At 38.2% G+C, this 24,131-nt stretch overlaps 1 protein-coding gene across 1 annotated transcript in view; it reads right to left on the bottom strand.

Annotated features, from left to right (window-relative positions):
- Positions 1–24,131, bottom strand: part of sgcz (sarcoglycan zeta) — a 320,919-nt gene that overhangs the window by 146,300 nt on the left and 150,488 nt on the right. Inside the window, exon 3 of the mRNA XM_084711049.1 lies at positions 4,183–4,270. Within this exon, the coding sequence (XP_084567175.1) occupies positions 4,183–4,270 (88 nt within the window). The remainder of the gene's footprint in view (positions 1–4,182; positions 4,271–24,131) is intronic.

Here is a 24,131-nt window from a genome sequence, read left to right as displayed (position 1 = left end):
AACTGTGCAAGATGGAAAATCTGATGGAGCTGACATTTAACAAAATGTTGCATTTTTTCATTTCACAGCATAGTCATGGTGAGTAGCCATTAGAGCTGCAATGATTAATTGATTATTAAATTAATTGCCAACAATTTTGATACTCAATTAATTGGTTTGAGTTTGAATTGATTATTCTGATTATTCTATTCTTGAATATTGTCTGTTTTTTTGTCAGTACTACTCTGTGTCAGTAAACTGAATATCTTTGGGTTGTGGACAAAATAAGACATTGGCAGACATCCTCTTGGGCTTTGAGAAACACTCACTGACATTTTTTTTTACACTTTTATTACAACAGCTAATAAATTAATGGAGAAAATGAACCTAAAATTAATTGAAAATTAAAATAATTGTTACTTACAGCCCGAGTAGTCATTTTATTTTTAAAGTTGCTCAGAGTTCTGTTAATGTTTATCAAAATACACATTTTTAAACCATTATTCTTATTTGGCTTTGATGTAGAAGGGTACAGAGTTGACATGATATGGTTGAGACACATCTGACAACAACTTTATCTCATGAATTTATCAAAAAACAGAAAGTTTACCAGTGCTTGAGTGGTGTTCCTGCCTTTTTAAAAGACTAGTCAGTTTGTTTTTAAAGTATTATTTAATTCTAACATTGTTATTTTATTACAATTACAAAACACAAAAAAGTTTTTTCTACTTTGATTGGTCATAAAAGTCATGTTTCCTGAATTTTAAACACTGTCATTTCATTCATGCTGTTAAAAACAGTGTAACCATTGCCTAGGAACTTTTTTCTAGTTGCTTTTAACACTGTTGCAAAACTAAGATCAGAATAAAATGTCAAAAAGAGCCTTGATGATGCTGAGTTTCTTCTTTCTTTCTTTTTTTTCTGGTATGTATTCTTGTCAGTATCTTTGCATAGTTTCAGATAAAGAGGGGCTACACTATTATTATTGGTAGGTATTAGTAGAATTAGATGGAATAGGAATTATGCATAGGAATTATTGTGCCTCGTGTGATCTAAACATTTCCAATACCTCCAGAGGGCTGTAAAGTGCAAAATAGATAGCTGTAATCATTTCCAAATTTATCAACACATTTTTATCTAACAAAACTGCCTGTATAAAAAGATAATATTATGTAGGCTAACTGCATTGTCTTAGTGCTCCATGTAAATCAATGAATTATTGAAACTGAGGATTTTGTTTGAGAACAGACATTTTTGAAGCACCATTTGAAAACCTCAATAGAGGCTCAATATGACTTGACAAAAATGACATTTAGTAGAGTTTAGTAGCAATTATAGTATTTCAATAGTTCTAGTGTTTAACCAGGAAATTAGACAGGGGGACTTGGGGCACAGCTAACCCTTTTTATGCCTGATTGAATCATGGTTTTGTAAAATGTGACAGTGTTGACAAATCTGGGGAACTTTAAAGGGCCAATATTTTGTTTGTTTTTTGGCACAGTTTAGAAATTAAAAAAGTAAACCAAAACATTTAATACATTACATATATTTCATACATATAAATCCTTAAAGAATATATTTTTTCCAAAAGACTGGAATAATCCCAATTCTACCAATTCCCTGTGTCTGGGGAATCTTGACCCAAAGCCGTGTCCACCGTGTGGGTGTGTGAGAATGTGGCTTGTGTGTATTCTGTGTGCATGAGCGTGACGGAGCGTATCAGTATGATGTGATGCAGTATTTATGTGCAAGTGTAAGTTCAAGACCTGCACAAGTTAGGTCACGCAGCCCCCTCATGTCGGCCCACAGCAGCCTGACCAAGTCAGCTGCTGTCGGCTGTCTGGTCGTCTAGTTTTAAAACAGACTGATTTTGCTGACTGCGAGATAGGCACGCAGGCGCACGCTCTCTTTGACACACATAAGCATTAAAGTGCTTTTTCCTGGTGAGGAAAGCAGCTTTAGGGAGTTTTAACAGCAGGAGGTGAGCTGTCAGGGATTTCAAATGTTCTGAGTGTCAGAAAGTGAAATGACTGTGCGTGTGCGTATAAAGACAGTAGAAGTGCCCAGCCAGCCTGCAGGAGATGAATATCTACATGCTGTATTCACATCAAACGAGAAAGGCAGTGAAAAGGAGCCTTCTACCTCAAAGTATCACTCACCTCACCTGTCATACTTTAAATGCTACCACAACGATCTTGTCTGTCTCTGAAACATCCTGAATTCTGACGTCACCAGCATACACTTAAAAGTCAGGTCTGGAGGATGATAAATTCATTTCTAACAAAACCAAAAGAACTAAGTAACTTGCTCAATTTAAGATGGCAACTTATGTAGATAAAAAGTAGCAGTGTGCACAGCTCCAGATCTTGATTGATGTGTTGTGTGCACGGTCAAAGTAAGAATCAGAAGCATAAGAAGTACCAGCACTCACTGACTTATTAATATGGGGAACAAAAGCAAAACAAAAAACACATACACATTTCAGCTCAGGCCATCATCAGCCAGATCCAGAACAGCAGAAGTGGCCATTTTTAAACAACAGGTAAGGTTCTGGTGATGTACAACCACCAATCAGCTCAGAGAATACATGATAGGAAAAATCTTCTGTTTCTGTGAATGTACTGACCAAAAAAGCCAAATACCTTTGTAGCTTTGTAGCTTTGTAGCTATTACACATTTTGCTGTGACACTGGTTTGAAAGAGAAGTATATATAATTCAGATTACTAAATGAAAGGATAAAGATGTTTATAAATGATTATCATAAAGGTACATCAAAGACAGAAACTTGCAAGCATTCTCATTCTATCTGTCCTCAAATGGAGAATGAATATAAATGAATCTATGCTTGAATATGTTCAAAATAGACTCATTAAAGTTCTCTGAGAAAAAGAGGGCTCAAACTACATAATAAATAGACAAATCACAGAGGGATTCATTGATATAATTTGTATCTATTATTGCAGCATGTACAGTGAAATAATTTTGGAGCTATATGACCTAAATAACCAAATTCAGTTTTCAAAGAAGCATCGAAAAATGTCATAGAAACAATGCAAAGACAAGAACATGCAAAGAAAAAATCAGTTAACTGATGAAGATCAAGCATGTTTTCCATGTATGTTCTAAAGTTATTCTGATGAATAAAGGACTCTAATAGGACAATTTTAACTGTTTTTTTTTCATTATAATTATAATTTTAATGGTAATTCAAAGTCCTTTAATTTTACAACATCTGCTTCTTTCAGTATTCCGGGCATCAGGTGAGAATCAAATAAATTAAGTCTGAATTTGCAAATGTTTTCATGGAGAAACCAGTGAAAGGCTGTAACAGACTGAGAGGGAATTTGATGCATGTCATGTTTAATTTCCATAAGCAACCACATTTCCACCACCCAGGCACACACTGGTAGCATTTTGTGGCTCATTAAATCACAAATCAAATCTAAAAATGTTTCTGACCACATCAGCAAGCTTGTTTTTATTTTACTTTTTTACAAGCATAGAAATGATTAAGTCCAGCCAAAGAGGTGATAATGCCAAACTGCACAGGAAAAAGAGAGAAGAGTTCTGGATTTTAAAAGAAAATTTCATAAAGCTGTGAAGTACACTCTGATTTTCGTTTATTTTTCAATTATTCTTTGAGGTTTTGTGTCTCTTTGATGTTATGTAACTGAGGAAGTGGACAGGAAAGTGGGGGACAGAAAGAGGGGATGACATGCAGCAGTTGACCAAAGGTAGGGATCAAACCAGGGCCGCTGCAGAGGAATCAGTCTCAGAACACAGGCAGCAAGTATTTACAGGTTTTACATATTTGTTAAAAATTGTTTCACTCATGTTTACAAAAAGAATTTGTCATAAAATATGTCATATGTCCTCAGAGTGACATCTTGTGTAGGACACTGGGCCCTCACTAATCTAATAAGAACTTGGAAAAATGATTTAGTCGAAAAAACTGCGCAGCTGTCATTCTCAGTGAGATACACTAATGGAAACAGATAACATTTAGTTTGGTAAACAGAAGGAGGTAAAAGACATTTAAGAATTCAAGCACAAACATTAACAATATAACTGACTGTTGTAGAAAAATGATCTGGTTTGAAGGTTCTTTTCGAAAGAAAATGTTTACTGCTAATGTAGTGCGTGTGGACTTTGGACTTTGTATTGTGTGTCTGTGTGTGTGTTAGTGTGTTTGCAGGTCTTACCAACGGTAAGCTGACCGGTCAGTTGTCCTTGGTCATTCCTTGCATTGACAGTCACATTTCTGTCTGACTGGAGGATCAATGGACTGTCCTAAGGAGAGAGGAAAAGGGAGACAGATGGTTAAGACAAATGCAAATTGTATATTTCTCACACTCTCACAAACACATCCATGTATACAAAGGCTACATTACTACTACAAAAAGAGACATTCATCCATTCCAATTAACCTACAGTTCTGCACTACACTTGGACTGCCTGGGCCTGATTCCAACAGGTTTTGAGCCGCTGACAGCCACCACTTAGACACCACAACACGGATAATGAAGCTAATGGAGCCAACCGAGCTACTTACAAATTTAGCATTCACATTGTATTACCTGAATGATGAGTGAAGACTCTGGAAAACTGGTAATGAATCTGGACTATCCCAACTTCAGTCGAGTATGTGTGTGTGCACTTGTGTACCTATCCTGAGGCATTCTGGACTCAGACCTAAATTTCACCAGTCACATAAAGACAATTACTAAATCAGCCTACTACCACCTTAAAAACATAGCAAGAATTAAAGGATTTCTGTCTGGGGAAGATACAGAAAAACTTGTCCATGCTTTCATTTTCAGCAGGCTGGACTATTGTAACGGTGTCTTCACAGGTCTGAGTAAAAAATCAATCAGACAACTGCAGCTCGTCCAGAACGCTGCTGCCAGAATCCTCACCAACACCAAGAGAGTCGAGCACATTACACCAGTGCTTAAATCACTACACTGGCTTCCTGTGTGTCAAAGGATAGACTTTAAAATCTTGTTACTTGTCTACAAAGCACTAAATGGTCTCGGGCCTAAATATATCTCTGATTTGCTTATACGTTATGAAGCACCAAGACCCCTCAGATCATCTGGAACAGGTTTACTCAGTGTTCCCCGTATCAGAACCAAACAAGGTGAAGCAGCCTTTAGTTTCTGTGCTCCCCACCTGTGGAACAAACTTCCAGAACACCTGAGGTCAGCTGAAACTGTCGGCTTATTTAAATCAGGTCTTAAAACATTACTGTTTACTGCAGCCTACCAGTGAAGTGGATACATTACATATTTTTAGGATAATCTGTAGCTATTGTTTTTATATTTGTCTACTGCCACTTTTGTTTTATGTTTTCTTCTTTCCTTATATGCATTTCTGTAATGTTTTAAACTATTTATTGTCCTGCTTTTAGCTTTTGTTTTTAATTATCTCAAATGCAATTTTAATGCTCTTTTATTGTTTCTATTTTAATGCATTTTCAAGTTCTGTAAAGCACCTTGAATTGCCTTGTGTATGAATGGTGCTATATAAATAAAATTGCCTTGCCTTGCCTTGCCTTATCCAACGGGGGGACATTGGGGTCATTACACATCCACCAACAGGGGACCTCCGAGGCAACAGGACATTTTATAGGTACCTTCAGGGTCATGTTTTAAATCATGCTAAAATCATACTTAAACCCTTCTGGTGATTTATTTATTTATTTATCTTTTTTTTGGGGGGGGGGGGGGACCTGAAAGTGTGTGAGTGCCCACACTCAGCAGTGCCCCCACTGACTGGAGCAGGAATTTAATGACCCACTCACACACATCATTTGTAAGAGTCCTCCACATTGTGAAAGGCTTACAGCCTCAGGCAGTCTTTCAGACACTAAAGGGGCTATTAAATAAACTATTTTGTGAAGAAAAACCTGTGTCTTGAAACATTTAGAATAACATTGTTATGTTTATGTAAAAAAGAAAAAGAAAATCAATTTTCCAACACACTTGTGTGCTCAGCTTGCATTTATGTTCAATAGTTTCCCGCTGTTAGTGTGTTTAGCAGTGTTTTGACTCAAACAGACATCGAAAAATATAATGGTGGAAAAAAGAGACAAAAAACAGGATCCCATTGACAACATTTTAATAAAAATAGCATCATTTAAGAGGATTATGTGAAGAATAGTCACATTCCCCTGCTTCATCATTTTATCCTGGTGTCCTGTTATCTGACTGCTTTCTGTTTTACAGTGGACAGAGATCGTTTTGGTTTTAAAACACTGGGGGTAGTACTGTGGATGCTGCCTGATACACCTTCAGTTTCTACACTCCCACACACATGCTCTCTGCTTTCTTTATCTCCCCTGCAGCCCCTGCCCACACCCCATGGGCACCAGTCAATACTGCATTAATCTATAGAACCAATACTGCCTTAGCCTGTATCAACCCTCACAGTGCACACTTGACTCCCTCTCTTCTGCCAGTCACACATACTCTGCATTTCATTTGCATAATCTATTCAAAACAGCATCCTGCTTGTGAGTTTTTGCTTGTTTCCAATAGTAGGTCTATGTGTGTATGTGTGTGTGTTCACAAAAAAGGCAATTATTCTCAACCTAAATGAGCAGAATTCAACCATGACCCTGACCTCTGCTCTCTTCTTTAGAGTCTGATTGAGCTGCACACAGCCACATTAGTTTACATTCAGTGGATGTGTGTTGCAATGAATGCAAACCCCATGTCTGCCATTTTCATTAAGCTCCAAACTCAATCTAACATCTCGCAGTCTCTTTGTCTGTCCCCCATCCTCCCCGAACATGTTTCTCTTTTCTTCTACTGTGGATATTAGTCTGCACCAGTGGTGGCTGTCTGAGGGGCAGGACACTATCTGTACAGAGAAAGTTGTCACACACTTCTGGTGAAACAGTTAGATTTGATTAAAATTGCTTTGTTATGTGACAACAACCACAACACCTCTGTAATAGGAATACACAGGGACAAAGTGTTTAACCTTTTAATAATTTTCTAGCATGTAGGGAAGACTATATGGCACTACAACACATTATCTCCACTGGAAGGGGTCCTTAGAGGAAATTTTGTCATGTTTTCTCCACTGGAAGAGCACCCTCAAGGGCACTTTACACATTTTGTCAACTGAAAGAGCACCCTAAAGGGCTCTTTACCACATTTTGTCCACTAAAACGGTACCCCAAAGGGCACTTCACCACATTTTGTTAACTTAAAGGGCACCCTAGAAGGCACTTTACTACATGTTGTCGACTGCAAGGGCACCATTGAGTGCACTTTACCACATTCTGTCCACTTAAAGGGCACCCTGAGGGCACTTCACTATATGTTGTCCCCTGAAAAGGCACCCCTAGAAGGCATTTTACCACATTTTGTCCACTGGAAAGGCACCCAGAGGGAATTTTACCACTGCAAGTGAAACTAGGGAACCAGTGGTTTGCATTGTCATCTCACTCACACTGTAAACCAACTTTTCCTTCCGTTCTCCCTCCCTCATTCATTATATCTCTTGCACTTACATAATTTTCTTTTTATTCTCTTTCCCATCACTTCACTCCCTCTCTCTTGCTCTCTCTTTTAAATTGCTTATTTGTTTTGGCAGCGTGAAATGAATAGCTCACAGGTGACCCAATTTCTCTGTTGATTTCCTCAAATTAATATCTTACTGCATTCCGGTCTGAATTCCAAATGAGAATTGTGTTAAAATTGGAAAGTCGTTGATCCGTTGAAATGGAAAAATCCTCTTTTTTTTTTTTACCCCCCTTCCCTTCTTCTTCACTCTCAATCTCCCTGTCTCACCCCTCTCTTTCTCTGTTTTGCTATTTGTTATGGATGGATATTCATTGTTTTGTGGTCTGCTTATGCGAGTCGGGACCAAATTTCTAATATGTCACACCTGTCTGTGCTTTAGTTTGGAGCGTCCACAGACTCCTAGGATGGGCTGATCACAACATGAACCACCGCGCAGGCGTCAGGGACAAATACAAAGTTATGGACAGACGCACAGAAAACACACACAGACAGCACACACATACACAACGCAAGCACTGACAAACAGGACTTTTTGAATGACTACATTTGGGTACACACCTACACGCATAGACATGTTCTAGATGCACACTAGCATACAAATGAGTCCTCAGGTGCAAGTTCATACACACCCCAGCCTCTGTGCACATAAACACAGACGCACACCACCCACTCATACAGTGTCAGGTAACAAATTTGCCAAACAACAAATGAGCACTCTACACGGTTTATTGTGCATTACCTCTCTCATCTGTTTCCTAACGCATGTGTGCTGGATTAATTATTTTCAACGGGGCGTGTGATAGGCTTCACTATATTATCTTTCCACTCTGTTTAAAGTGATGGGCGCTTTGTAAAGCATGACAGATGTAATGTGCTTTGAATCATTCCAGCTCAATGGACAGTGTGCATGAACAGGCCTGATCCCATTCACTTAGTGCAGGACTCCGTCATTTCAAGTGCGACCATAGATGGAAAGTCTTACTTGATTAAGCACTCATATGCAAATGCATGGAAATCCTGGACTATAAATAATTGCTGCATATTAAACAGCTGCTAATGTCTATTTACACAACAGCTGATTGAAGCCAAACGGTCTTATTGGTGGTGCTTATGTGAAACATAGGCGCAGGTAACATGGCCGGGCCTTGATGAGAAAATTTGCTGATTCTACCCTGAGGCTGCCAACAATACACACCATCAGGTGCAAAATCAAAAAGCAGGGTTCAACTGTCAACATGACAAGGGGTGTCACAGTTTCAGTACTAAATCGCTAATCGATTCAAATGAGCTTTTCAATGTCAATAATTGAATCAAAATATTCTTTTTCTCTCCTCCGCCTACTTGCAGCATCTGGCATGTGTCACAAGAAAAAGCTAAAATTTAAAGACAATGCCCTGTAGCTTAACAGCTGTTTAATAGAAGAAGAAAATGAAAAAGAAGGATATACTACTATATTATCAGTCCCCCTTGGAGAAAATTTGACTTTTTTTTACTCCATTGTTAATTATTTTACACACACAGGCTTATAAAAACACATGCACATGCAATATGTGGGAGAGGTGGTAGAGCAATGGATGCTTCTCAGAAACAGGTGTCCCAGGCAGTTGGGGATTTGGTGCCTTGCTTAAGGGCACCTTGACAGTGCCAAGGAGGTGAACTGGTACCTCCCCAGCTACCAGGCCACTCCATACTTTTTGGTCAGAGCTGGAACTGGTTATCCTCTAGTCCCCAAGCCAAGTCCTTATGAACTGAAGCACTGCCACCCAATATCACACTTGACACAATGTACACTGTCTTGAAGAATTTGAAAATAGGAAACTACAGCCCTACAAAACCTAACTTCAGTAGCTATGCAAAGAGTAAAATTGAGAAAAATGGCTTTAAAGTTTTTTCACCAGCCACATTTTGTAGTAACTGCAATCTTTAAACCATTTTCCAAGATAGATAAAACAGCTCCCACAAAGTTCACTTTTAGTTATAACTCAGTTTCAACCAAGACTGTAGCTACTGCAGTTGTCAGGGCATAAAACCAATAATTGGTTGACCTTTACAAATCAAGACTAAGTAGTAGAATCATGACCTTAAAACAGAAAGTCAAATTGAATAGTTGATTTGGATAATCAACCCCTTATCACCAGTGGCTACAAAATAGTCCATGTAAGGAACTGTGGCCACCAAGATTTATCCCAATACTGCGAGCCTATACCCTGAGTTACAGTTCCAAAAACATCCCGATTCCTTTGTGCCCTTTTAGTTCAACATTCTACAAAAACAGCAAGCAGCACTCAAAACTGGATGCAATGAATATGCTGACGCTGCTGAACTCTGGGTTTAACTAAGCATAAGAAGAAGAAGAACAAGAACAAGAAACACAAAAAAGTGGGCTATGAAAAAACGAAACAGCAACAAAAATGTTGGAGTGGATGGAAGTAGGAGTTTAAGTGGCTAGAATATGACATATCTCAAGACATATTTGCACTTTTCATTGGAAACAAGGCCTTCAGGAAACACCATGTCACAATTCATAGGAAAAATGGACACATGGACTAACATAAGTGTGAGGAAGCTAAGGAAGGCTTTGGTAAGTTATGTTAAATTGACTTTTCTGTTTTGTATTTACACAAGTTTACATTTGGGCAATCAAAAATGTACTTTGGGCCCCAACTTCAGGGACTTGGTGGTTTCACAGGGCCAGGGCTTAAAATTATCAGCATGTAGCCCTGAAAATGTCCATATCACCTTGGTTACCAATTTTCACTCAAGTAACATATTCAGAATATACATCATCACACAAAAGCTTTGAGGAATGGACAATGCCTGAGCTTGTTTCCACTCAAGTTGGCACACAATAGCCTGACGGAATCTATTCAGACGTTGCACATATTGTTGGCAACTCGCTTGTAAAATCCATAATTCTCAAGTGTGCAGTCTTCACTCTGAATTTGAAAAGCAAAGTGATGTGGAGAACTTTTATGACGCATTCTCTGACATCCTCAAACATGCTGGGCGCTATGCGATCAGTCCAGGGCTAGTTGTTGACACAGTTTGAAAAAAAAAAAAAACTGGCTTTGACAAACATACACATTTATCCAAACAAAAATGTCTTTTTTTCCACCCTCAGCTCAGTTTGGTTCTGTGTGTTTATTTAGCTCCATATGCTGCACAAACAACATTACTAAGGCACTGATAAAACTGGCCATAACATATTGCTGCATCCCTCCATTAAGTGTTGTGTTGGGAACCTATTCAGCTACATTTCTGTGACATTAAAGGTTAATTTCTCTGCATGAAAGTCCCCTTTTAAATCTCAGTGAAGTTTGCATCATGCATAATGATGGTTTGATGTTTCCTCAGTCTAATTTTAGTTTGATGTTGGTCATGATTCTTTGCACTACGGAATGGTAATCGTTCCATTTCTTGATATTACTCCATTGGGTGATGCATCATCTTTAACATTATTTGATGTTAGAAGTCCTATTGGTGTATGAATTAAAGTACATCTGGGAAGTTTGTGTGCATGTGTTTGTGCAGTGTGTATAGTGTTCTTGCTCTTTGCATTGGAACTGACATACTGCTGAGACGCAACAATACAGCACAGACACTTTCTCACGCCATTTGCAGATTACAGCTGCCCTACATGGCAATGATGAACACATACACATTCACACACTCATAGACACGGTCTTATACTGACTCCCAACAAATCTTGCTGTGGCCAATTCACAACAGCCTCACAATGATTACAGATGAGTCCACCTCAGATAAGCCTCAAAAGCATCCAAAACCAGATTTACACACAATAATTATGCATAAGTGCACTGGTTAAACAATACAATTTGAAAGCACCCTACAGCATTTCTAGAAAAAAAAACACATCACACATTTCTGCATCAGCTGGCATATGTTATATGCATTATAATAATATAATTCAAGTCTAGAGACAGAATTATCCTGAGGCGCCCACAGGGAGATAAGTGTGTAGAGTCACATATTTGAAACAAGCTCATTTTTGAAAGAAAACAATTAAAGTTGAACAATGGACAAACAATGAGCAAACATAAACTAGATTCAAAATTATATTCAAATCCCACTGTGAAGACATTTATTTTGGGACATAAGTTCATTTGTCAAGATATGTGATACAATTAGACAAGGCTAGATTAGAACAAATTGGTTTCTGCAGAATGAAATAGTTTAGAAGTAAGATTTAAGATAGGAATATGCTCTAGGGGAACTAGCCTTTAAGTGTTTACAGCTTTTCCAACACCAAATGACACTAAAAGATAGAGTAAAAAGTTGGATAACTTGACCAATACTAATGTTTTATTATTACCAGTCAGTGTCTCATACAGGTGCAAGGTACCTTTGAGGATCTATATGAGATGCATTGGGCCATCCATTGACTCTAATATTATCCAACCTGACGCAACAGGATGCTGTGAACATCCAACCCATTTTCATCCAAGCTTGTCAACTACTGATGCTGCTTTGTCACACCCCATCTCATATTGATGTACAAGGTACCCTTGCCAAAAAGCCTTTTTGTTAGGTTTAGGCAACAAAACTACTTGGGTACAATTAGGATAAGACAATGTTTTGGGTTAACAGGAGTGTGTTACATTATGGATATCATGTGACATCAATCAAGTGTTACGAGCTGGTTCAAGATGGCCACAACAACTGAGAGACACACCATGGCAACATTTAACAGAAGATATTTAATTAAGTAAATTAACCAATTTAAATGGCTAAATTAAATATGGGCAGTATGGGGTGTGGAAATCAGTGAAGTCAGTGGTGTATGGTGTGAATGTGTGGGAATGGTGGCTGCAGGTGTTGCAGGAGGCGAAACACAACATAGGGATAACTAAAACGACATAAGTACACCAAATCAAGGGGTGCCCATGGAGGAGCAGAAAGACAATGGTTGGACAGCCGCCGGGACTTGAGTAACCTGGCACCCTGGGCACCACAGGCGTATCAAATCACCCATTCACACAGGCAGCTCACAGGATGAAAGTCACATGACGCAAGTTGCTTATGTTATGTTGCACCCTCCTGTCTAATGTCCTGATCATATGTGACTCTGTATACAGCTTTTGTGACATTGCTGCTTATTTTATGTAGTGCCCTCTTGTCTAGTGTCCTGATGATACTTGATTCTGTATGATGGGAGATACACTGTAAAAAAATTGATTATCTCAATTGTGTCTTTAGGGTTTTTGTATGAACTGTGGCCATGCATACATGCTGTACCAAGACCTTCCCTCTGCATGGATATATCTATCATCTATCAAATTCATATTTTCCAGTCAAATAAGGCTCCTCAAGTTTATCATTTTGTTCATCAAAGTGAAGTCTGACCAGAAGTACAAGTTTTTCTTCATCAGTTACACTTGGTTGCACAAATAAAAAGCAACAGAAATAGCCTTGTAAACAATGAAAAAAAGCAGAGCTTGAGTGAGCAGATCAAACCCTGGCTCCTTTCTCACCTCTGCACAGCTGAGCAGTCACCACACAGAGAAATCATTCAGAAACAAATGTCACAATATAGTATGGTGAGCTTGTGTAGCATCACCTAACATGTACTGTACATCATTTGGGATGTTTACTTTATGCTCAGTTCACTTCTCTGTTTATCTCCCTCTCCTGCTCCCTGCATTGTCCCTCTGGCTTTTGTGTTTAGTGTCTGGCTCATAAATCTCCCCTCATCGTGTGAAATGTGCACAGAGGCACAAATAAAGGCACACACATAACACTCTCTCTTGTGAGCTGACACAACATACACTGAGGCGCCATTAATTCAGTTAATAGTTTAATTTCACTTTGATTATAAATACAGGCAGAGGGATGCCAGCCTGAGGTAGCCAGTGTAATTAGTCAGGTAATAATAAGCTGTGGACTGGTGGCTCATCATCGAAGCCTCCAGCCACCAGTACAGATGGGTCCTAATAACAGCTTTCAGCTCGCCTGTCGCACTGGCTGTCTCACGGCTACGTATAACTGACCGCCTGTCTAACTGTCAGCCTGAGCAGGTCTGGACTGGAGGTTCATAAGTGATGAGATTAGATATTTGTGTTTAGTCATCACTCTGATAACAGCTTTCAGCTCCCCTGTCTGTCTCACTAGCTGTCTAACTTCATACAGTACCTATCTCAACAGTAATGTACTCGAGCTTCATACAAGATACATTTGGTTGATTCATCTTCGCCATCGGCCTAATAACAGCTTTTAGCTCTCGTGACTCTACCTCTGTGACTACCTGTCTCACTGACTGTCTCTCTCTCTTCATCTAAAAGGCACTGCATGCGCTTAACAAGAGATACATTTACCCGTCAATCTAATAAAAAGCTTTCAGCTCTCCTATCTCTGGGCCGTCTCATTCTCTTCCTGTCTCTCTGACTCAAAAAAGCCATCATCTCTTCAAGTTATGTATCTATCACATTGGACTCGGCAGGTCAGGAATCAAATATGTTGTGTTGGGCTGGGTGTCTGTACTTAAGGTATCGACTGTGGTAACCCAGTAACAAGTATTATTTAATTTTCTTTAGTCAAAGGATACCTGCATTCAATCCTTTTTGTACCCAGATCTAGGAAAAAAAGACTATTTGTATGGTTTTATTCACATCTAATCAGCACAAGTGTTTTTCAATTTGAAGGGACAGTTCACCCTCAAATAAAAAAACTACATATTTTTCCATGGCCTGTGGTGCTATTTATCCATCTAGATTTTTTTGTTGTGAATTGCAAAGATTTCAGCTATAGAGATGTCTGCCTTCCCTGCAATATAATGGGACTTGATGTGATGTCCAGACCACACACACACACATACACACATGTTTAAAAAACTCTGAACCAGTGTCTCTTTCCAAAAATAATGACCTGATTAGTCAAGATAATCCACAGACCCCATTGTGAGCAGATTTACGTAGGAACTACTTTTTTCTTCTGTCGAGTCTGAACTACATGAAACTACTCACAACAAGGTCTGTGGATTATCTTGAGTAACCGGGTCGTGATTTATGAAACATGATATAACACTGGTTTTGAATTTTTCAAATCTACTTTTTATGGCGCTTTGAGCACCACAAGCCGAGTACCATTTAGTAGATTATGTTGGAGAAAAGACAGATATCCCTACCAGTGATATCTCTAAAACTTTGCAACTTGCAACAAAACACAGCACTAAAGGCCGGGGGAAAAAAAGGGAGCTGGTAGCTCAGCGTGCTGAGAAGTTTAGAATATATTTTTTAAAGTTTTAAAAAGTATCGGTATCACTTTAAGGATACTGGTATTCACTCTGATGTTGCAACTTTTAAATGATACCCAGCCATATGGCTGCAAGCACTGCCAAACTTGTTCCCCCAAAACCAGTAAGATACATTCTAGGAATGGAATGGAAGACATTCAACTCGATACTACTTGTTTTCAGCTACATCATTTTTGCAGTATGCTTGAAGAATATATAAATAAAGGTGGTTAAAAGTTCTCTTTGATTGACTACCAAAAGTTTTAAACCTGCAGTTACTGTTGTTTTGACCACTTGGGGGCAGTCTTTAAAGCTAATTCAGAACTTAATAGTTTCTTATGTACACATCCAGCAGATGCAGAACAAAATTATTCTTCATTTGAATTCATGTTTCTGCCTACCTGGGGAATGTAAGTTTAATATTTACTCTCTATTCACCAGCCAGTCTCTAATTATGTCTGTCTTAAACAGACAGACGAAGTGCACTGTGGTTTTTTGGAGATTTTTTTCATTGAAAACAGCTGCCTGCTGTGACCAACAACAACATCACTACGGGAGCTGTGAGAGTGAACCAAAATAGTCAAGATACAGACCAGCTAAACAATGGGCTGAAAATTGCCAAGAAGGGGTGCTGCAGATTCCGGTGGTTATTCTCTGCAGGTTCATCACAACAAGCAGCACCTTTCACACTGTAACACTATTTCCACATCATGTGATACCTTATTGTGAAAAAAATGTTGATTATAGCCACATAACGCCATTTGTATCATACTTGATACATACGTTTCTGAGATTCCTTCACCATCAATATGATCAATACTTTCCTGAGAAGCATGTTGTGTGCAATGTGAGACATGTCTTCTGCCCTCTGGTGGATTATCAGTGTACTGGAGGCAACAGCCAACCTGTGAGTGCAAAATCCAACATGGCTACCTGAAATGAAAAACTTACAGTACAAGTAACAATGATATTGTTACTAAAATTTCAATATGAAAAATCTATTATTACTATTTTGTACCTTATTTTAAGGGGTGGAAGTAATAAATTACAAATTCTCAAATGACTTTTTTGGGGTACTTCACTTTTATGAATAGATTTTCAAGTATGTACTTTTACTCGTTCTTAAGTATGCATTACACTATGTAATGTGCTTAGTTACATTTAAAATTATAGCCAATCAGGTGATCTGATCGCAAATGGGCAAATGAAAACCAGGACATATGGACAAATAACAAAACAAAACAAAATGCTGAAGCATTAATCATTCATTGATAAGAGTTTAACAAATTAACAAATGTATTAATAGATATTTAATCAATATAAATGGTAGTAATGGCACCTGATTTGACATTGTTTTGTCTGGCAGAGCCGCTTATTGAATAAGTAATCTCAAACTTAGACTTAAAATGGGAAAATATTCCCCCCAAAAAACAGACATGTTTTGTATCTTATAAATGATTAAAAATTAATCTATTGGCAGTGTTTTCAACTACTGGTTCAGGAAAACACACAAAATTTGCAACCCTAGTTTTCAACAGTTAAAAGCAACTAATACTCTGAGTAGTTTTTGCAATGACTACTTCATACATTTACTAAGTATTTTTCTAACACCAGTATTTTTACTTGTAATTAAGTATTATTTTAGCAACGTAACAGTACTTGTACTTGACTACAGACTTTCAGTACTCTTTCCACCACCGCTTATTTTATAGTTACATGTTGAAAATGTATGTATCAAATATAAAACAGCAGGTAAATAAGATAATTTATTTGTGAATCTCTCAGTCATTATTCTATTAAATTTCATGATGCAATCTGCATTATTCCCACAAACACTGTTAAATAAACAAACACCAAATAACTAAACAAATGTCATCTTAAGATAAATACAGAGTGGGAATTGAGATATTTCTATGCATTTATACATATGCAACCTGCACTCATCATTATCACTTGTGTGTTCAGAGTAAGTGAGGAGTTGCTAATGATTATCTTTTTAATTGAATTTCTCTAAAACAGTCCCTGGGCTATGACAATTGTGTGTTTTGTTGACTAATTCAGTTAAAATTCGACCAAATTGTTTTTGCCAACCACAATGTGAAATAAAAAGGTTCTTGATTGCAAAAAAAAAGCAATATTTGTTATTTTTCCTAAAATAAAAAAGTACTGTGATCAATGAATTTTCATAAACCTCACCTATCAAATATGACACAAACAAAATATCATATGTGGACGGTAGATTTTTTGTCAAAAGGTCCAAAACATTAGACTCTCCAAGATTCTCATACCACGCAGGCATGAAGACAAACCATTGACCTCCTGAAAAGAGGGAAATCTAGACAATGTAGTCAAAGCTTTTATACTGCACACTGTGAGAAATGATTAACTGTTTTAAAACAATAGAGGTCCAACTTTGAGACAGGACTCAAATTTTAATTAAAGCACAGAAGACCTTTGGATACCTTCTTATACACCTGATTATGCTCATTCTTCTGCATGTCTGTCTTTCTGTATTAATCTATAAAGTGTCCCACTGTTGTAGATAATTAGCTGGTTAGAGGAAGACAGAGATGTAGAGTGATAGTGATAAGAAATATAGAGAAAAAAGGAGAATGAATTAAAGATTAAGAGACAGTAAATTGTTAAGTTGTTTAAATTTATCAGTAAAGACAAGTACATAGTATATAGTCAAAGCTAAAACAGAATACCAATCAAACAGCGTGTGATAAAGTGCCTGCGGTGCCTCTCCGTTCCTCTTTCAACTTTAATTCAGCTAATTAGCGAGGACTATTAAATAAGTGATGTGTTTGTTGGTGTGCGGTGCTAATTTGTTGTTTTCAGTCCCCACGGCCATGTAACAACGAAAAAATAAACCAAGAGTTGCTCACAAGCTCACTCTCTGGGTACTTGGGTTTAATATGTTCAAGGGTCTTCATGTGTATTCGGGGGCCTTATTATCTATTTAACATGTCATCGGTGTCCTGCATAAGCCTTGTGCCAACAGCTTTGAGATCAGTTTGATCCATTTAAGTCTCAACGTGTCAGCTGGCATGAGACTGGGCCAGTCAAGACATGTTAGATCATTGTGTGCCTCATGATGTGAGTGTGTGTTATGCTTGAAGGCCCAAGAACAAGACTGAAGTTGAGGGCCCTCCGTAAATTACTGCAATTAATTTAGATGTCTAAATCAGGAACATTGATGAACTCCAACTGATGAAGAAAAACTTGTACTTCTGATCAGTCTTCACTTTGAGGATCAAAAGAATAAACTCGAGATTTTCTTTATTTGACTGCAGAGTTGGGAAGGCTAATTTAAAAATGTGTTCCAATACAAATACTGATTACCTGTTAAAAATAAAATCAGTAACCTAATCCATGTATCACAATATTACATTAATGTAACTGAATTACTTTAGCTTACTTTTGGATTACATCAATATTAAATGTAGCATGTTAAAATTAATAGAGGTAATTGTGGACATTTAAATTCACTTTGCTAAGGTAAGCTGACAGGTAAGCTAGCTAGAACTGGATTTCTGTGCAGCTGATGTTAGTGGTTGGTTTGTGCACCTAATCATAGTGGCAGGTCTGTGTAGCTAATGTTAGCAGTTGGTCTATGTAGCTAACATGGTTGTTCTGTGTAGGTAATGTTAGGAGTTGATTGTGAAGCTAGCATTAGTGGTTGTTATGTGTAGCTAATGCTAGCGGTTGTTTTGTGAAGGTAATGTTAGTGGTTGTTCTGTCTGGCTAATGTTACTGGTTATGGTTGTTTTATGAAGCTAACATTAGCGGTAGTTCTGTTAAAGTAATGATAGTGGTTGTTCTGTGTAGATAATGTAAGCGGTTGTTCTATGTAGCTAATATGTTAGCGGCTGATCTCCAAAGTGTTAGTTGTTGGTTTGTGTACCTAATCATAGTGGCAGGTCTGTATAGTTAATGTTAGCGGTTGGTCTGTGTGGCGAATGATAGTGATGGGTTTGTGTAGCTAATGTTAGTTGTTGGTCTGTGTAGCTAACATTAGTGGCTGTTCTGTGTAGCTAATGTTAACAGTTGATCAGTGAAACTAGCATTAGTGGTTGTTCTGTGTAGGTAATGTGAGTGGTTGTTCGGTCTGGCTAATGCTAGCAGTTGTTTTCTGAAGGTAATGTTAGCGGTTGTTCTGTGAAACTAACATGTTAGTGGTTGATCTCCAAAGCTAATTTTTAGCGGTTGTTCTGTGTAGCTAATGTCAGTGTTTGGTCTGTGTAGCTAATGTCAGCAGTTGTTCTGTGAAGCTAACGTTAGTGGTTGTTCTGTTAAACTAATGTTAGTGGTTGTTCTGTGTAGCTAATGTTAGCATTTGGTCTGTGTAGCTAATTTATTTAATGCTAACGGTTGGTACCTGTAGCTAACATTAGCAGTTTGTCAGATCTGCAAATCTTTCTTAGGATTAGATGTTAATGACAGAATTTTCATAACAGAAGACAGAACTGTCACTGTACCGTAATGTTCCTCTTTTCTAATTTAAAGACGAAATAATGTTTAAATTTCCACCCAGAGAAACATTTTTCCATTCTGAACTGACTGTGTGATTAGCTGTTACTCGTTACATATAAGCTGTCACTCCTCAAGCCTGAATGTATGAATTTAAAACAGAGAAAATCTGATACAGTGTGTACACATGGATATAGTTCATACCAAAAGCTTACAATAGAAAATATATGCAATAGAAACACTCAGTTTTATACAGTATGTCTCACGTCATACAGAGTCATGTATCATCAGGACATCAGGACAGGAGGGCACTGTTGCCCTAAGCAACAATGTTAATATCACAAAAGCTGTCAGGACTTAATCCAAGGCTCTGTTCCACACATGACAGGACAAAACTCAGGTCAACACATGTCAGGCATAATTATAATAATAATAATATAATTATTTATTATATACGAGGCACTTATTTCAGTTATTAAAAGTTGTCTTAACTCATTAATAAAAGTTGTCTTTAATCATTAATTCTTCAACACCAATCATAGCAGTGCTGGATTCAATTGCCGAATGTCAAGTCTATTCATAGACTCATTTGAAAAGGAGCTGTATGGAGCTGGCACGTTAAATTATGCAATTAATACCCTAATTTGAAAGCCAGCATTGCAGCAAAACTACAATTACCATTCCATGATCAAACTGTCTAATATTGCTATCTCCAAAGTGTCACACTGAGTGTAAAACCTTATCTAAAATGGAATTAATTAATCTATTTGAGCAACTACATCGCCTCTCATTAGCTTATCTCAGGCATGCTGCTGGGAACTGTGGTTACAGCCCGGTAACTGGTTAGCAGGAGTTGAGGTTCTGGCTAGCTGAGCTCAGAATTTATGGAGGCTTGGCATGCAGATTGCTGGCTAAAAATGTAAGAGCTGAGACTGTTAATTTTGCAGCGTTAGCGAAGGTGTCTTGCTCTGCCTGTTGGCTCCTCATCCTCATGCCTGATTATAAGTGTGTGTCTAACATGTAACTTTTTGCTGGTTCTGGGGTGGGGTGAGGTGGGGGAGTTCATCCCTCTTTATGGTTCATCAATCACTACATAAATAAACTAGACTCCATTTCACCTTGAATCAGGCAGCTGGGCTGTGATGTGGAGGAACCAATCAAAATCAGAGGCTGACGTGAAGAAAATGAGGTAAGAGCACCACTGCAGAAGGATTTTCAGAGCCGTCAAGTTGGGTGTATAATTAACATCAACGACGGCATTACAGTGGAGAATATTGAGGTCAGGAGGTTTGGGGTTCTGCTGAGGTATGAGATGTTCCAATACTGTTTTATCCTTTGTTAACTGCTGTATACTTTGAACATTGTAATGGAAGTGAAATGATTGCTATCATTGTTTTCTGATTGACTAGTACTCGTTACCTTCATTGGTTTGGGTTGATTAGATTTAGGCATGAGGAGTGAGATTGGTTAGAGTTAGGGTAAGAGTAAGCCAATCAGAGTCAGGGTAGGGTGGGTCACGACTTTGCAGCGTGGTCTCATTGTCAACTTGTCACATTCTGATGATTGGTCAACGCCCCTAGGCAATTCACACAGATGCGCACGTTACCAGTTAGTGGCTGAAAGCAATGCACCAGGCTTTTCAAGTTACATCAGTGTAAACAACCCGTGGTTGTATAAGACACGCCAGGCTGTTGATGTAGTATAAAGAGGGATAAAGTCCATGCAAGATAAATTTACACATCAAGACCATTGCAATTTCTTGCAGGTTTGTTGTAGTTTAGTTTTATGTGAAACCTATCGGTGAATGAAATATCTTGTCTTGACAACATCATTTTCCCTCATAATGTTATCTTAAGTTATTTTATCCAGCAATGTCTAGTCCTTTTATTAGCTGGGAAAAGAAAGAATGAGCAGACCCGTTGTTGTGTAACTATGTGCCTGTACGAAAACACACAGACATCGTATCTTCAGTAGCTAACCCTAGCTTTTTGGAGGGAGAAAGTCATGGCATCACACATCAAATGTGTTTTTTCAGAAGTAAGGTCCAACTGGAAGGGGTGTGACTTTGCCTCTCTATTAAAAGTTAAAAGGAACATAATGTCATGTGCATCATCAGACCTTAACCATGTCTTAAAAAGGCTTTCTGGCCGCATCAGATATAGTAGCTAAAGAGTACCTCATACCTTCAGTATCAGATGCAGAGGGGCGATGACAAATATATGTGTTGCACTGGGAAAGAAAGTGTTGGACTTTGCCATCCTGGGGAAAAAATAGTGCATGGGACACCACTTGAAAGTAGAATGGTCCCTTTGCTTGGCTAATAAATCATATGATATTATATTGGTGCATAGACTGTGTACTTGCCAATGTTCAATCCAGCATTTTAGGCTTTATCAAAGCGAATTCCGATACTGGCTTTGCTATGGGAACAACCCTGATTATTATCCTGTACAAAACACATATGTCACTTATTATTATTTGCTGCTTTAACACATGTTTCAGCTAGATGGAGCACTGTTGTGTTTAATAAACTTTTTTTAAAAGCAGCTACCAGACATTCTAATAATAAGGATATTTTATTATAGGCCAGAGGAAAAAGTGGGAGCCAGGCTTCAGCAGGGGCACTTCAAACATTTCAGGGGAGGCTCAGTGAATGGAAATGAAAAAAAAAAACTACATACGAATTGTTACATTAACTACATTCCCAGGGTCAGAAATGAAAAAATACCCTCGGAGAGACCTTTTTTTTTTATGTATTTGGTTAATGTATTTCTTGTTGAGTGTCTCTGGGTGTAATAACACAATCTTGATCCCATAGGCATCAAGGTATTTAGTGAAACTAGCCAAGTAAACTAAGGGGGTGCCTGCTTCCAAGCGTTGTTTGAGGGGAGGCCCACTGTCTGAGATTTGAGTTGTGACAAGGTTTGGCATTATCCTCTTAAAATGAAAAGTGGGGTGACCTGTGTTTGATAAACTGGCCTTCAGGTAGATCCAAATTCCTAACTTACGGTCTCATTCATTTCCTTGTGACAATTGTGACACTGATAGATGTCAGTCATACAGCAGTTTCATATCCAGACAACAGCTTTAAAAGAACAGATTCTTTGCTTTTTGTATTTCCATACACAGCACAGTAAGCTATTTCATCAAGCACAGGCACATGCTATCTGCACGACACCAACCTGAAACGATTGAAACTATTAATCCAGCTCCACTGCAAGATGACAAATAATTGACTTTCTTTTCACGAGCTCCAGGCGATATCTTCATGATCCATCTAACAATTCATAGACTTGGACTTTGGCATTGGCAGAATCCTGTAGAAACCTTTCCATTTCCAACAAAATGCCATGATTCTACAGCCAACCCACTAAATAAACAGTACGATGTTAAGATTTTATGGAGACTGACAGTATAAAATGCTGCTTTTTTTCCCCAATTCCTGAAAAGTTTACTGAATGGAGATGCAGGTTTTTGGCGAGGCACTGACAAACCTTTAATTGGTTATTCTAGTAGGGTTTTTGGGGTTAAAGGCTCCACTGTGCCCCATTGCTCTTTCTGCCAGACTGATTCCCAAAGAATGAATTGTTCTTTACCAGAGGGGGGGGGGGTGGGGGGGGTAGAAAACTGATATAGAAAGACAGACAGGCTGAGAGAGATGGATGGCGGGGTGGAGGTGGTGGGCCTGGGGTAAAAAGAGGTTGAGTGTGAAGGAAGGATGTAGGTAAAAGGGGCAGAGAGCAGAAGGAGAGAGGGTTGGAGGGTGGGAAGGAGAAGCAGAGGAAAGCGGAGACCTCCCGGCTTCAGGCTTGCAGAGCGATAAATCTTGAAATGAGGAGCGGGGGGGGAAAAAAGGAGGGAGAGCACGATAGAGATGGAAGGCAGAGGAGGGTAAACTGCAGAGCATTTGTTTTGGAGATAGACGCACCAAATAGATCTATAAACAGAAGCCGCTACGTCAGCTCTCTACTTTCTGCTCCTTCGCGATAATGTATGGTGCTTAAGGGGCCAGTCAACAAAGTCACACAGCCCGAGGAACAAATGCCAGCTGGAGAGAAATAGTAGAGCAGATTGAAGTTAGATGAACCACTTTTGTGATGTACATCGTATATATGGGTGTTTCTGCAATACAGGCATTTTTGAAGAGTCTGTAAAACATATTAAAAGCTGCACAAAATTGCATCTTGTCGTATAGATTCTGATCTGGGGCATTTTCATTTATTTATTTATTTTACTTGCTCTCAGCCAAAATGTCCTTACCACAACATTAAAAGAACATTCATTTCATACATTTCCCTTTTTTTAATTTCTGTTGAAAATTAGCTCTGTGAACCATTAAAAAATATTAATATAAAAAATACTAGTCAACGGAAAATTTATACAGAAACCTTAGCTGCTGCCAAACTTGAGATTTCAAAACCAAAAAAATGTTAATATAAATAAAATAAATAGTAGACTGCAACTTTTACTTTTACTTCAATTTCTCAGGAAAGAAGCAAAATGATTCCTCCCTCTGGTGTGAACCAGTGTAAACCTCTGTTGTAAACTAATATTCATCAGTTTTCTGTCATTCATTTATTTTTTTGCCTCTGCCACTAAAAGAAAATTGATGTGGCAGATTTTACAAAATGCATGCCCCTATCCTTTAAAACTTCCCTTGAGAAACAGGTGCATTTAGATGAAACCAAATATACTCTATAAATGACCACAAAACAAACAAACAAAAAATGTATTAATGGTTAATATGGTGTAAACTAGTATTCAGTCATATTGTGATTGAACTAACTCATTCTACGTATCTGAACATTGAGACCATAGTTGTAAGACATGCACAAATTAGTTGTTTGGATCCATAAAATGCTTCATAAATGTTATTAAATCACATTATTTAGTA

This window comes from Lutjanus erythropterus, chromosome 3 (assembly GCF_056507025.1).
Source record: "Lutjanus erythropterus isolate fLutEry1 chromosome 3, fLutEry1.hap2, whole genome shotgun sequence".
Classification (NCBI taxonomy): domain Eukaryota; kingdom Metazoa; phylum Chordata; class Actinopteri; order Lutjaniformes; family Lutjanidae; genus Lutjanus; species Lutjanus erythropterus.
The sequence above is the reverse complement of the archived record's forward strand: the minus strand, read 5'-3'. Positions and strand labels throughout refer to the sequence as shown.